At 47.6% G+C, this 14,004-nt stretch overlaps 1 protein-coding gene across 2 annotated transcripts in view; it reads right to left on the bottom strand.

Annotated features, from left to right (window-relative positions):
- Nucleotides 1–14,004, bottom strand: part of LOXHD1 (lipoxygenase homology PLAT domains 1) — a 195,615-nt gene that overhangs the window by 97,165 nt on the left and 84,446 nt on the right. For both annotated transcript variants that reach the window (XM_025273259.3, XM_044934547.2), the window contains exons 14-17: nt 12,228–12,388; nt 9,404–9,480; nt 6,654–6,850; nt 3,947–4,139 (exon numbers count right to left, since the gene is read on the bottom strand). In XM_025273259.3, the coding sequence (XP_025129044.3) occupies nt 3,947–4,139; nt 6,654–6,850; nt 9,404–9,480; nt 12,228–12,388 (628 nt within the window). The remainder of the gene's footprint in view (nt 1–3,946; nt 4,140–6,653; nt 6,851–9,403; nt 9,481–12,227; nt 12,389–14,004) is intronic.

Here is a 14,004-nt window from a genome sequence, read left to right as displayed (position 1 = left end):
AAAGAGGACTATGTGAAATTCAGAAAACAGGAGATCTAACCTAGAAGAGAAAGACTGGAATGTCCAAAAGATGATAGAAAGGAAGTCTCAAAAGGAAAGCTTCATTGCATCCCAGAGAACAAGACAAGAGTTTCCCTTGTAATGGGAGTTGGAGAGAAGGAAGTAGAGTTCCTGTTGGATTTGAACATATGAAAAGAACTTTAGTTCTGTTGGAGAGATGGAGATAAGATGGTGTTATGGAATAGCTGTGTCCTCCCAAAATTCATATGTTGAAACCTTAACCGCTAGTATCTCAGAACGTGACAGCATTTGGAGACAGGGCCTTCATAGAGGGGATTAAGTTAATCCAATATGACTGCTGTCCTTTTAAGGAGAGACTGTGATACAGACATGCCCATGCTCACAGGAAGACTTTGTGAGGGACAGTGAGACGGTGGCCTTCTGCAAGCCCAGGAGATAGATCACAGAAGAAACCCAACTTGCTGACTCTTCAGTTTAGATTTCCAGCCTCCAGAACTGGGAGAAAACAAAGTTTTGTTGCTTAGGCCACTTCAGTTCAGTTCAGTCACTCAGTGGTGTCCGACTCTTTGTGACCCCATGAACTGCAGCAGGCTAGGCCTCCCTGTCCATCACCAATTCCCGGAGTTCACTCAGTCTCACATCCATCGAGTCGGTGATGCCATCCAGCTATCTCATCCTCTGTCGTCCCCTTCTGCTCCTGCCCCCAATCCCTCCCAGCATCAGAGTCTTTTCCAATGAGTCAACTCTTCACTTGAGGTGGCCAAAGTACTGGAGTTTCAGCTTTAGCATCATTCCTTCCAAAGAACACCCAGGACTGATCTCCTTTAGAATGGACTGTGGTAATTTGTTATAGTAGCCCTAGCAGACTAATACAGATAGGTGAGTATACAGATGGGTATATAGAAATATATATGGGTACATTGAAAACTCTACTAATGCATAAATGAGATTATTATTAATTCTAGAAAAAAACAAGTTGTATAAAAAATGAGGCATAATTGTTATGAGTATGTATCTCAGCAGTGAATAATATTTACATGGTTGTAATAATATAAAAATCAGATATTGATTATTGAAGGTTGGAGGGAGGGGATATATGTGTGTGTGTATAAATGTACATGTGCATATGTTAAAAAAGCTAAATCCTCCTATTCTATAGTAGGAAGTTAATAGTTAGTGTCTATGACTGAAAATAATTAATGTCTATGACTAGCAAATTTGGAAAACTCAGCAGTGGCCACAGGACTGAAAAAAGTCAGTTTTCATTCCAATGCCAAAGAATGTTCAAGCTACAATTGCACTCATTTCACATGCTAGCCAAGTAATGCTCAAAATTCTTCAAGCAAGGCTTCAATAGTACATGAACTGAGAACTTCCAGATGTTCAAGCTGGATTTAGAAAAGGCAGAGGAACAAGAGATCAAATTGCCAACATCTGCTGGATCATCAAAAAAAGCCAGAGAATTCAAAAAAAAAATCTACTTCTGCTTCATTGACTACACCAAAGTTTTTGACTATGTGGATCACAACAAACTGTGGAAAATTCTTTAAGGGATGGGAATACCAGAACTCCTTACCTGCTTCCTGAGAAACCATTTGCAGGTCAAGAAGCAACAGTTAGAACCACACATAGAACAATGAACTGGTTCAAAATTGGGAAAGGAGTACGTCAAGGCTGTACATTGTCACCTTATTTAACTTATATGCAGAGTATATCATGGGAAAAACTGGGGTGGATGAAACACAAACCAAATCAAGATTGCCAGGAGAAATGTCAATAACCTCAGATATGCAGACATCACCTGCATAGCAGAAAGTGAAGAGGAACTAGAGAGCCTCTTGATGAAAGTGAAAGAGGACAGTGAACAAACTGGCTTAAATCTCAACATTCAAAAAACGAAGATCATGGCATCTGGTCCCATCACTTCATGGCAAATAGATGGGAAACAATGGAAACAATGATAGACTGGGCTCCAAAATCACTGCAGATGGTGACTGCAGCCATGAAATTAAAAGACGCTTGCTCCTTGGAAGAAAAGCTATGACCAACCTAGACAGCATATTAAAAAACAGAGACATAACTTTGCCAACAAAGGTCCATCTAGTCAAAGCTATGGTTTTTCTAGTAGTCATGTATGGATGTGAGAGTTGGACTATAAAGAAAGCTAAGTGCCAAAGAATTGATGCTTTTGAACTGTGGTGTTGGAGAAGACTCTTGAGAGTCCCTTGGACTGCAAGATCAGACCAGTCAATCTTAAAGGAAATCAGTCCTGAATATTCATTGGAAGGACTGATGCTGAAGTTGAAGCTCTAATACTTTGGCCCCCTGGTGTGAAAAGCTGACTCATTAGAAAAGACCCTGATGCTGGGAAAGACTGAAGGCAGGAGGAGAAGGGGACGACAGAGGATGAGATGGTTGGATGGCATCACCAACTCAATGTACCTGACTTTGAACAACCTCCAGGAGATGGTGAAGAACAGGGAGGTCTGGCATACTGCAGTCCATGGGGTCACAAAGAATCGGACAGGACTGAGCAACTGAACAGCTAAATGACTGAAAAAAAATCAAGCAACTGATACGTACATTACTGAAAATATGGAGATAGATTTCTGAACAAAAAGCTAAAGTTATTAAAAATGTGTTACCTCTGAAGAAGGGGGATGGGTTGGGGAAAGAGGTAGGTAAGGGAACTGCTGCTGCTTTTTTACTCTTTATCTTGTAGTACCTGTATTGTGCTGTGCTTAGCTGCTCAGTTGTGTCTGACTCTTTGCAACCCCATGGACTGTAGCCCACCAGGCTCCTCTGTCCATGGGGATTCTCTAGGCAAGAATACTGGAGTGGGTTGCCATTCCCTTCTCCAGGGGATCTTCCCAACCCAGAGATCGAACCTGGGTTTTCTGCATTGCAGGCAGATTCTTTACCATCTGAGCCAACAGGGAAGCCCAGTACTTGTATTACTCTGATGGATATCAAGTTTAACTCATAAAAAGAGGGAAGGATTTGATTCTGCACACTAGCAGGTACCATTACAAAGCCTGTGTATGTCACACAGTGCTCAGAGAATTTACAGGTTACATGGGGAGAGAGGATGGACACAATAAGACACAAGGCTTTCTGGAAGAGGAAGCAGCGAGTTCATAGTGGGTTCCTTCTCAAAGCAGCTTCCTGTGGCAGTGAGTCTTGGACCGCTGCTTTCAGGCTAGACACAAAAACGCAGAGGTGAGGGAAGGGATATTGTCTATAACAGGTTTGGACCGATGATCCTCTAGATAACCTCTTGTTTCTTTAACCCCTACTTAATCAATGGCTCTCACATCATGTGCAATAGGTGGCCAGATCACCTTGAATTTCACCTCCACTCAGAGAGGTCACCACGCTGTCTACATAGTTCCCTCTTCCCCATGCTGTTGCTAACCCCTTATCTTGCTTCCTTTTCTTCCTAGCTCTTACTTGGCATTATACCAAGTATTTATTTTTCTCCCATCACAGAGCATGAAGTCCCTGAGGACAAGGCTTTGGTCTGTTTTGCTCATGATTGTCTCTACAAAGCCTAGGGCAGTGTCGGCATAGAGAAACAGTCGATGTACACATATTGAATAAATGAATGAATGAACAGCTTATCTCTTCACTAGTATTCCCGGGGGGAAACTCTTTCTCAAACTTCTCTTGTACACAAGGCCAAGAAGGTATATTTCTCAATAAAGTCATCTGCTGCCTTTATCCCAGAAAACAATGGTTTATCCACCGAGTTCTGAGGTTCCCCATCTGTAGAAGGAGCCCCTTTTCCATCCCAGAACCCTACCAGGGGCAACTGGAAGTTTCCCACTTTGAGACAAGACCCAGCTCACCCACAATCCCTCTTCCTTCCCCGCTGCCCCACCCCATGGGGAACAGTGCTACAGTCCCGTCACAGCTGCCTCCATACATTTCTGGATGTCCACCACCTCGCTGGGGTAGAGCTCCACCTCCAGGCGCCCGTCAGCCTGGTCCTTGTCCAGCCAGCGGTTGGCAGGGAAGGTATACCGCTTGCCTTGGCGGGGCACGCGAATCTGGACACTGCCCAGGAACCAACTGGCATGCATGCCCGTGCTGTCGTGCCCGATCACCAGCCGGTTGATCTGGAAAGAAACATGCGATACACGTGAGCAAGGAGCTGGTATAGAAGCCTCCATCCCTCCATCCCTACGCCCTCCCAAAACACCAGGGCAAGCAGCTCCCCTCAGCCCAGACTCCAGCTCCTCAGGAGATGTGGGCTCAGCAGGAAGGGCTGGGTCCCAGGCCGGCCTGCCTTCAACCAGCCAGGAGACCAAGGCCCCACCTCTCCAGCCTGGAGCCTCTGTCCCTTTGTCTTTAGTTCAGCCCACCTCCCAGGGACACGGTGAGAAGCAAGTGGGTGTGACCAGAGGTTTGAAAGCTCCAGTATGTACTGAATGCCAGGCAGTGGACGTCCTAAGAGTGTGGTGGCTGCACAGGAAAGCAAACGTTCAAAATATTCACCATCGGCTTCCGATGCCATGTTGGTGATTTGGCTTTGTTTTGTCTTACACCATACACGGTTGTACATGTTTTTGCATGTCTTCTCCAGCACACCCATCCTACAGGTGACAATAAGCAGACCATCTTTTGGGGCTCTGTCGTTCTGTGCCTGGTGCCTCCTCTCACTCTTAGAACCAAGGTGTATTTTTCTCAGTAACACTATAGTTCAGTTGCTTTGCTATTTTATATTTTATGTTAATCTTTGCCCACAGATGTCATAGATGAGCACATAAATGTGCATGTTACCATCCTTAAATGTACCTCGCTCTTCAGGGTTTGAATGATATTTATGTTTTTTTTTTTTGAAATTCAGGCCATTCTAACAACAGATGGAACTCTCAGATGGTCTTTGAGGTCCCTTCCAGCCCCCTGGATCCTTTCTGTGGTGGTTTGGAGGGGTGGTGCTCATTGTGAGTCTGGTGCCCAAAGGCCAGATTCAGAAAATAGTCCCTGTAAGCCTTGCTCTTGCTCTTCTGCGTCCTGAGCACCTATTTGCAGCTGCTATTGGAAACTCTATCACAGCTGAGTGCCTGGAGCCTGGTCGCCTGGAATCCAGCTACATCTACAGACACAGTCTGAAAGCCTTTAGGGTGTGGGCCGAGGAGCGTGGGAGAGCTTCGTTGTCTTTCTGTGGTGCTGGCACTGTGACAGAGGAAAGACAGGAACAGGTGTTTTCTGCCTGTTGTGACAGAAAATGCCATGAAGGCAGGGATCATCTGTCAGCCCCATAGTGGCCAGCACCTGACGTGGGCAATTGTTCAGTCACCAAGGCTACAGCTTACGGAGTACATACTATGCATGTGGGTGTTACTGACATAGTTAATGCTAATGACAATCCCACTGGAATCCCTTGCGATAGCAGTGAGAAAATCAAAGCAAACAGAGGTGAAGTAACTTGCACACGGCAGTAAGTGGAAACACTCGGCCTCAGACCAGGCAGTCAGGAGCCCAAGCCCACACTCCCAGACTTTTGGCCACACTGCTTGTTGAGCAGGTTTCAGAAACACGAGAAGGGCCCAAACGCCCTTCCCTACCACTCGGATGTCTCATTTATCTGCTGGCTGCTGCCAGAAATCCTTAGTTAAGGAAACAGCATTTCAGTCTACAATTATTAATTCAGCTTAAAATGTAAATACAGCTTGATCAAGGAAAATCTTGATTTAAGCTAAGGAGCTTCAAGATGTAAATGACTGACATGAAATCATTCCCCAGAGCACCTGAACTCAGGTGAGGCTCACCAAGAGGGGAGGGGTCAGCAAAGGGGGGCTTGTAACCCTCTCAGTTTCCACAAGCCACCCCGAGAGGGGCAAGTGGTAACACGAAGCCCTGCTCAGACACTTCTAGAAAAGTTTCCAGCACTTGAGTGCAGGCAGTCAGACCCATACTTCTCCAGGTGAATGCTTAGACCCCTCACAGCACAGTCAGCCGGGGAGGTGATGGTGGGGACCCATCTCTTATCTAAGGCAGAATCCCTCAGGTGTGGCCTGGGAGTTCACACTGCAATAGGCTTTCTGGGTGTCACTGTGACACACACGCCAGTTTGGAACTGGGAAGCAATTCCAGCCGCTCTCTCCAGCTCTCCCTCCTTCCTCCTTCCCTGCACACCAGGGTCTACCCAGGTCTCTCTGGTCCTGGCTATGGAGGTAAAGGAAACACTGGACTAAGAACATGAGTTCCAGCCCCAGAGAGAGTCTGGAAGCTTGACCACTGTTCACGTGCCTCCTGATCCTCTGGGTCATACCAGAAAACAATGTACTGCACTAACCAAGTGGGCACTTTTCCCCTTCAAATGGGTTCACTTGTGTGTTGTGAGAGTGTGTGTATGTGTGTGTGCATGTATGTGAGTGTGTGTATGTGTGTATGTGTGTGTATGCAAGTGTATGTGTGTGTATGTGTGTGTGCATGTATGTGTGTGTATATGTGTGTGCATGTGTGTGAGTGTGTGTGTACATGAGTGTGTCTGTGTATGTGCGTGTGTGTGTATATGTGAGTGTGTGTACACGTGTGTGTGTGTGTGTGTGTGTGTGTGTCCATGTGCAGATACGCACAGGGAAATTGGTAAGACACCCTCACAGGGTCTTGGGAAAGAGACTTACAGTTCCAATGTTGAGGGTCTCCAGGGTGAACTCATCCACTCGGCTACGTTCAAAATAGTCTTTCAGGTTGTTGTCAGAGACGAGAAGAACTTGCTTAATGGTGTCAGATTTGTCCCCGTAGAGCTTGATGTAGACTCTCGAGTCTGTGCTGGCCCCAGGGACGTCCCCCGTCTTCAAGCTGATGTGATAGCGGAAGTCTGAACAGTCCAGGGCAGGAAGCGGGAGGGGAGGGGTTAGCGCGGGTGAGCCACAGGGACCTCGGGGCAGGAGGTCGATGGCCGGGGCTGGACACTCAGCTGGGGGTCGGGGGCCCAGGCTCTGGATCTCCTCACATAGCCCTGAGACTGGGGTGGGGTGGTGGTGCTCCTACCATCTTTTGGAGTCCCTTCATCTCAAAATCAGAAATCTGATTCCTGCTTCGTCTGCCCCATAGGGTGTGAATGCGCTGAGAACAGGAAGGCATGCAAAGAATACTAAAATGTAAGAGACGAGGATTTAAAGCAAATACGCATGCACTTTCTCATCCGATGGGTGAAGAAACCAAGGCAAAGGAAGCCTCTACCTCCCGGCAGAAAACGTAGCACGTTACCTACATGGTGTTTGTGCTGGGTGTTCTGACCGCGGTTTTACAGGTGAGGACTTTGAGCCTCAGAAGATGTTGTTTTTGGCTCAAAATGGCTACAGTTCAGAAGGAGCCAGCCTAGCACTAAACACTAGGCAGTCATCCTTAAGCATAATACTAGTCCTTCAATTTTAGAGTGGTGTTTCCACACAATCATTTAAGGAAGTAAGCTTGTATGCATTTTTTAAAAATTGAGAAATGGAAGCTGAGTCTTATCAAATAACATTTCTGGCATGATATTGAAATAATCACAATTGCTTTCTATGAACTATTGTGTATTAAGGTTTATATATTAAAGTAAAATAGTTGGAGATATTTTTTAAAAAAGGGTCAGCTATGTGTAAATCCCTAATGTGGACCCAAAGGTCTTATTCTCACCCGAAATGCCATGCTGATGTTATTCTATCTTATGACCCAGAAAGGTCTGTGTCACCTGTCCACAAGGGAGGATAAAAGGCAAGGCCTAGGATAGTCTGAGCCATGAGCCCAAGTCCGATAGCCTTGTTCCAGGGCGTGGGTCTTGGGAATGAAAAGGGAAGCGCTGGAAAGGCAGGTGATGCTAGTTTCAAGGCCTGCGGTTCACAGCCGTCTCAGGGCCTTCCGGCGCTGGCAAGAAAGACTCGGAGAGAGACAGCTAAGCACACCTCTCAGGTGACAACCCCACAGACCAGTCAGGCCCTGGAGGAGGCCAGACCTGTGGGTCTAGTCCAGGTCAGCTCCCCCGGGCACACCTGAGGACCCTGAGGAGGTGGCGTCTGTCTTTGCTGTAAAGATATAGCAAGACCTGTGAAAAAGACCGCTTCCTTATACCATTTTCATCTAAATCCTTTCAAAAACTCTGACTTGGGGAAGAGGGAGCCTGAAGGACCCTGTTCCTGTAGAACAGTGAGGCTTGCTGGAGTGGGAAGGGCAGGCAGGAAGACAGAGATGCCTGGGCGCTGGGCCCCGCTCCACTGCTGCCTGCAGACCTGGCTATCCTAGGAGTTCCCTTGGCACAAGCATGAGCCTTGTGTCCAATCTAGGCATTTTCTTCATCTCTTAAGAACTGTTCCAGCTCTTAAATTCTGTAATTCAGTGTTCTCAGAATGCAGAATTCCAGCTTTGCAATTTGCTATCTGACCACAGGAAGATATTTAGCTCCACCAGATCTGGGGTCCCCCTGACAAACTGGCATAACAACATTAGCTCTGCCGACTTCCAGGGTTCTTGCTGGACTCACATGAGATAAAAAGTGATAAATATGTGGTCTTATTATTCATGTGAGCCCAGAAATAACTTGGGAAGGTCGGCGGAGTTGATGTCATTATGCCCATTTGTCAGGTAAGGATGCAGATCTGGTGGAGCTAAGTATCTTCCTGAGGTCAGATAGCAAATTGCAGATAATAAGTGATAAATATGAGGTATTAAGGGCTTCCCTGGTGGCTCAGACAGTAAAGAATCTGCCTGCAATGAGGGAGACTCAGTTTCGATCCCTAGGTCGGAAAAATCCCTTAGGGAAGGAAATGGCAACCCATTTCAGTACTCTTACCTGGGGAATTCTATGAACAGAGTGGCGTGGTGGGCTATAGCCCAGGGGGGTCTCAAAGAGTCAGACATGACTGAGCAATTAACAGTTTTATGAAGCCTTGGAAAAGAAACCAGGTGTTGGCATTATTGAGGATTCTGGATATATTTCTTTTAAATTTTGTCTAACACTCATGAACAAATCAAGGTTCTTGAAGAAATAACACCAGTAAGGAAAACTATAAGACCTCTAGGATAATTCTCAGCATCGAAAAACAAGGTCCTCCTTGTACAGCCCCTTCCAAACGTGTTTATCCTCTCCAGAATGACAGGTACGCACCCCGGGGCCGGGCAGCATTAGCCAGTGTTACTGCCCTTGTTACTCTCATCGACAGAAGCCCACAGGTGTCCAGGACACCACATCCAGGGCTATAAAGAGGCTGTGCAAAGCTCAGACAGGCAGAGGGTTCCCGATCTCTCTCAGAGCCTTTTCCTCCCTACCCTCTGCCGTGCTGCCTTCATGGAGCGAAGTGAAGGGTGTGTGCTTTCTCCAAGGGCTAGTTTCTAGGTAGCCAGGGAAGTCCCACCCAGGCCACACCCACCACCTGTCCTCTGGACCACTTACTCTTCAGTGTCGCATTGCTGTCGCTGGGCAGCAACTCTCGGACCAACTGTCCATCATCCTTATCCTTGTCCAGCCACCTGCAGGCAAACAAGGGCCGTTAGCTCTCTGAGTGGGGCAGCCCGACAACCAACCATCACACAATTCATGCAGAGTCACCGGGAGGCCAGAGCTCTAAACTCAGCAAAGGAAAATGGTTCTACCAGAGCTCAGAAGAAAGGATCTCAACCCAGAATGGGAGGGAGGGCTGCCCTGCGGAGGTGATAACTGGATAAAACTGGGAGGGTGATGAGGAATTAAGCAGAAGAGGAGGCAGGTGCATTCGGAGCGAATGATGTGCTGGGACAGAGCAGAGCCTCCAGGAGCAGATGGAAGGCAAGTGTGGAATGGAATGGAGCAAGCAAATGTTGCAGGGCTGGCAGATGGGGCTGGAGAAGGGACAGGGTCGCTTGATGTGGAACATCAGTTCCTAAAGAGTCTGTCCTAAAAGCCATGAACACCTGTGTCATTATCATAAAAAACAAAACAATTGTAAAAGTTCATCATGTGCCTTGTCCTGTGCTAAGGGCTCTGGGGTGGGGAGAATGCAGAGAAGATACACTGTGGTGAATAAGAGACAGCCCAGCCCTAGAGAACCTGTGGCCTAGTTAATAGAATAAAGACTAATTTTATCAGATAAATAACTCTTTCTTAGGCATCACTTAACTAGCTTATTTTTATAGTCATCTATCTATAAGTTGGTATTACCCACTTGTTGTTCAGTCACTAAGTCGTGTCCGACTCTTTGTGATCCCATGTACTATACAGTCCATGGACTTCTCCAGGCCAGAATACTGGAGAGGGTAGCCCATACCTTCTCCAGTGGATCTTCCCAACCCAGGAATCGAACCAGGATCTCCTGCATTGCAGGTGGATTCTTTACCAACTAAGCTAACAGGGAAGCTCACACTATTAATACTATGTATTAAATAGATAACTAGTGAGAACCTACTGTCTAGCTCAGGGAACTCAAGTCAGTGCTCTATAGTGACCTTAATGAGAAGGAAATACAAAAAAAGGGGGATATATATATATATATATATTTCACTTTGCTGTACAGTAGAAACAAACACAATATTGTAAAGCAACTATGCTCCAATAAAAATTAATTTAAAAGAAAAGAAGAAGGCAGGACAGACTGGCCAAGGAACTAGATGGAGACCAAGATAACAATGGATGTTGGACCAAATTAAGTGCAACAGAAGTTTAGAGAAATGAGAAAGGCTCATGTGAAGAGGCTCTGATCTGACTTCTCAAGGATGAATGAGATTTGCCAAGAAGAAGAAGCTGGGTCTGCACCCTGAAGGGAGGGGGCTTTCTGGCTCTGACGCATCAGTACGTTGGAGTGGGCCACAGTAGACACCAGCAGAAAGACATGGGACCAATTTGCCTGAAAAGCACTGTTTCCACTGAGCGCAGGGACCCAGCCTGAGAAATCAGACGGTTGTGCAAGTAGGAGTTATCCAGACCCCGTACTCAAGATGGTCTGTGATATTGGGCTGATGGCAACAGAAGAGACACTCTCAATGTTCTCCAGGGCAACAGGGAAACCAAGATACTTGCTTCTTGTCTAGGGCATCACCCCATTTGTCTGTGTCCTGGTGCTTATCCTTGCAGTCACTCCTATTATAAACCCAAGAGGGAGGCAACTCCTGGCCATGGAACGTATCAGAGGAAGCCAGGGCACTGCCGCCTCCCCAGCACTCCTGACCTGGCGCTCAGGCTTCCCTAAACCATGGTCCACTCTACCAATACGCTGCCTCCTCTCCCCCGGGTCAATGCGGGTGACCTTGTGGTCTCTCCCATCCCTCTCTCGAGCCCTGCCTCCCCAGGCCCATGATCTCTAGGACCTTGCTATCAGTTAGCTGTTAGCTAGCATCAACTATGACATGTAAAATAGATAAGCAACAAGAATCTACTGTATAACACCAGGAACTAAATTTGATAACCTACAATGGAAAATAATCTGAAAGAATATAACTGAATCACTGCCCTCCACCTGAAATCAACACAGTATTTTAAAAATCAACTATACCTCAATTAAGAAAAAATTACCTGACCACGAAGTTGTCATGCTTCCCATGAGCTTTCACGCTGTGAATCTAAGACATGAAGATACAAACTCTTGGCTTTGATGACAGGAAGGGAGAGACTTGGGGGAGTGAGCAGTGCTGGTTAGATCCCCTCAGTCAACCTCTGACTGTCCTGCTGAGGTCACTGTGGCATCTCCCACACACCTGGATGCTGCTGTGGCGCAGCACTGGCTGAGCGCTCATAGGGCGAGCCAGGAGGATGGACCACCATCCTCAGCCATCCTCAGCCATCACAAAGCCCCATCTCTCCCTTCTTGCCCTCCACCACTTCTCCATCTCCTCCACCACTTGCCCTCCCCAGCAGCAAAGGAAACCATGACCTGTCATTTCAGTTTCCACCTAAATACTTGCAGGATATTAATACATATTTCCAAATATAGCCGCTTTCTTTCAGCTTCAGACACTTCAGCCCAGTTTCAGTGTCAGACGTTGTGAAATAGATAAGCCAGTCTTCTGGAGCTTTTATTATTCTTCCCCTGGGCTCACAAAAGTGTGGAAGTGTGCACACACATGTACACACATACACACTCACACATAAACACACACATCTACCATAGCTAAGATGTTCACCACTCCCTGATCCTGGCAGAGAAGTTCTGAGAGCAAATGCCATAACCACACACCTCAGCAAGACAGAAGAATCCAAGGCCTGTAACCTGAGCTGGGGAAGATCAAAGCTGGTGGGCCTGGTGTACCTGAGACACGGGAACTCCACGTTGTCGCTCTCAGGCTGCCCCTCCTCTCTCACCAGCACCCGCTCCAGGAACCAGCCGCTGCCACTGCCTTTGCCGTCGTGTCTGATCCTCACCCGCCTCACCTTCCGCATGGTGACAGACTCGATGGTGAACTCATCGGCCTACAGGGGAGATAGCAGGGCCAGATGGGCGGTGGCTCCCCTGGGACCCAAACACCAAGGGAAGAGCCAGGCCCAGAAATCCTACAAGCCATAGCTGATGGGTTGGGCTATTGGTCTTTCCCAGATGGGCCAGGCTGCTAAGTCACTTCAGTCGTGTCCGACTCTGTGCGACCCCATAGACGGCAGCCCAACAGGCTCCCCCGTCCCTGGGATTCTCCAGGCAAGAACACTGGAGTGGGTTGCCATTTCCTTCTCCAATGCATGAAAGTGAAAAGTGAAAGTGAAGTCACTCAGTCGTATCCGGCTCTTAGAGACCCCATGGACTGCAGCCTACCAGGCTCCTCCATCCATGGGATTTTCCAGGCAAGGGTACTGGAGTGGGGTGCCATTTCCTTCTCCATAGGTGGGCCAGGAGCTACACATGAAGAACAGTTGCACTCCACCCCATTTTCTCCCACTGGAACATCATTTGATGTCAAGTTCTCAACAACTGAGATCTGCATTTCTTGGCTAACCAATGGCCATTCCCTGTGATCTCCTTTTAAAAGGCAAATCCCCTAGGAGGATTAACACATCAAGCTGTCATCAGTGACTAACCATTCATTGTGAATTCATTCCTTGGCTAATCTCCTCCAGCTCTTTGCTGCAGAAAGACACTGGGCCCTTTTGAGAAAGGGAATGATTGGGGGGAACCAGTGGTCTTATTAATTTCAGTTTTTTCTCACCAACGCAGCAGGTGCTACAAAGTCGCTAAGTCTACATAGAAGCATACCCTGGGGACAGGAACTCGAGGGTGGGATTCATGGCAGGAGTCAGAAGATGTAGCAAGAAAAGAATGAGAAAGGATGGAAGGAGACCTCCACTCACATTCTGGGGCTTGTCCTGCCCTCACCAAGGAAGGGATGGCAGAGGAAGGAGAGGACCAAGGCTTATCAAGTGTTCATCTGATGACCAACCTTGGCCTCATAGTTTTGCAGCCACACAGCTCTTTATAGAGGAGGGCATGGCAACCCACTCCATTCTTTCCTAGAGAATCCTATGGACAGAGGAGCCTGGCAGGCTATAGTCTGTAGGGTCGCAGAGTCAGACACGACTGAAGCAACTTAGCACACACACACACTGTGCTGTGGGCCAGATCTGCCAGGGCAGTGCATCTGACATCCTCACAACAGCTAGCCACAGGTAGGCACCCTTTACCCACTTTAGAGGCTCAGGGAATGGAGTGGCTGGCTCCAGTCTGCCTGACTCTTTCCCTGCTGTTTCACACAACCTCCCCAGTCAACCCAGCTGATGGCTGGGGAAACCAAAAGAAATGCCCAGCATATGGTCATGTGGCTGACAGGAGAACCTAGTTCTCCCACTTCCACGTTTAGTATCTTTCTTGGTTTTTCTCTCAAGAAGGAAATGAACAAGGTGCCTCCAGCGGTCATGCCTAGTGGAGAAGGCAGTGTTCTCAAGTGGGCCCTCAGATGCCCCAGCTTCCTGAAAGCCTGGGATCTCCAGGTCACCGTAAGGTGCCCAGCTTCCTTCCCTGCATGCCCACCCTGAAGTCCTCCTGCTCTGCCCTCTTCTCAAAACTCAGGGGTGGGAAGAGGATTGTGATCCTTTAGGGTAGC

The sequence above is a fragment of the Bubalus bubalis genome, chromosome 22 (assembly GCF_019923935.1).
Source record: "Bubalus bubalis isolate 160015118507 breed Murrah chromosome 22, NDDB_SH_1, whole genome shotgun sequence".
Classification (NCBI taxonomy): domain Eukaryota; kingdom Metazoa; phylum Chordata; class Mammalia; order Artiodactyla; family Bovidae; genus Bubalus; species Bubalus bubalis.
This window is presented reverse-complemented; position numbering and strand designations above follow the sequence as displayed.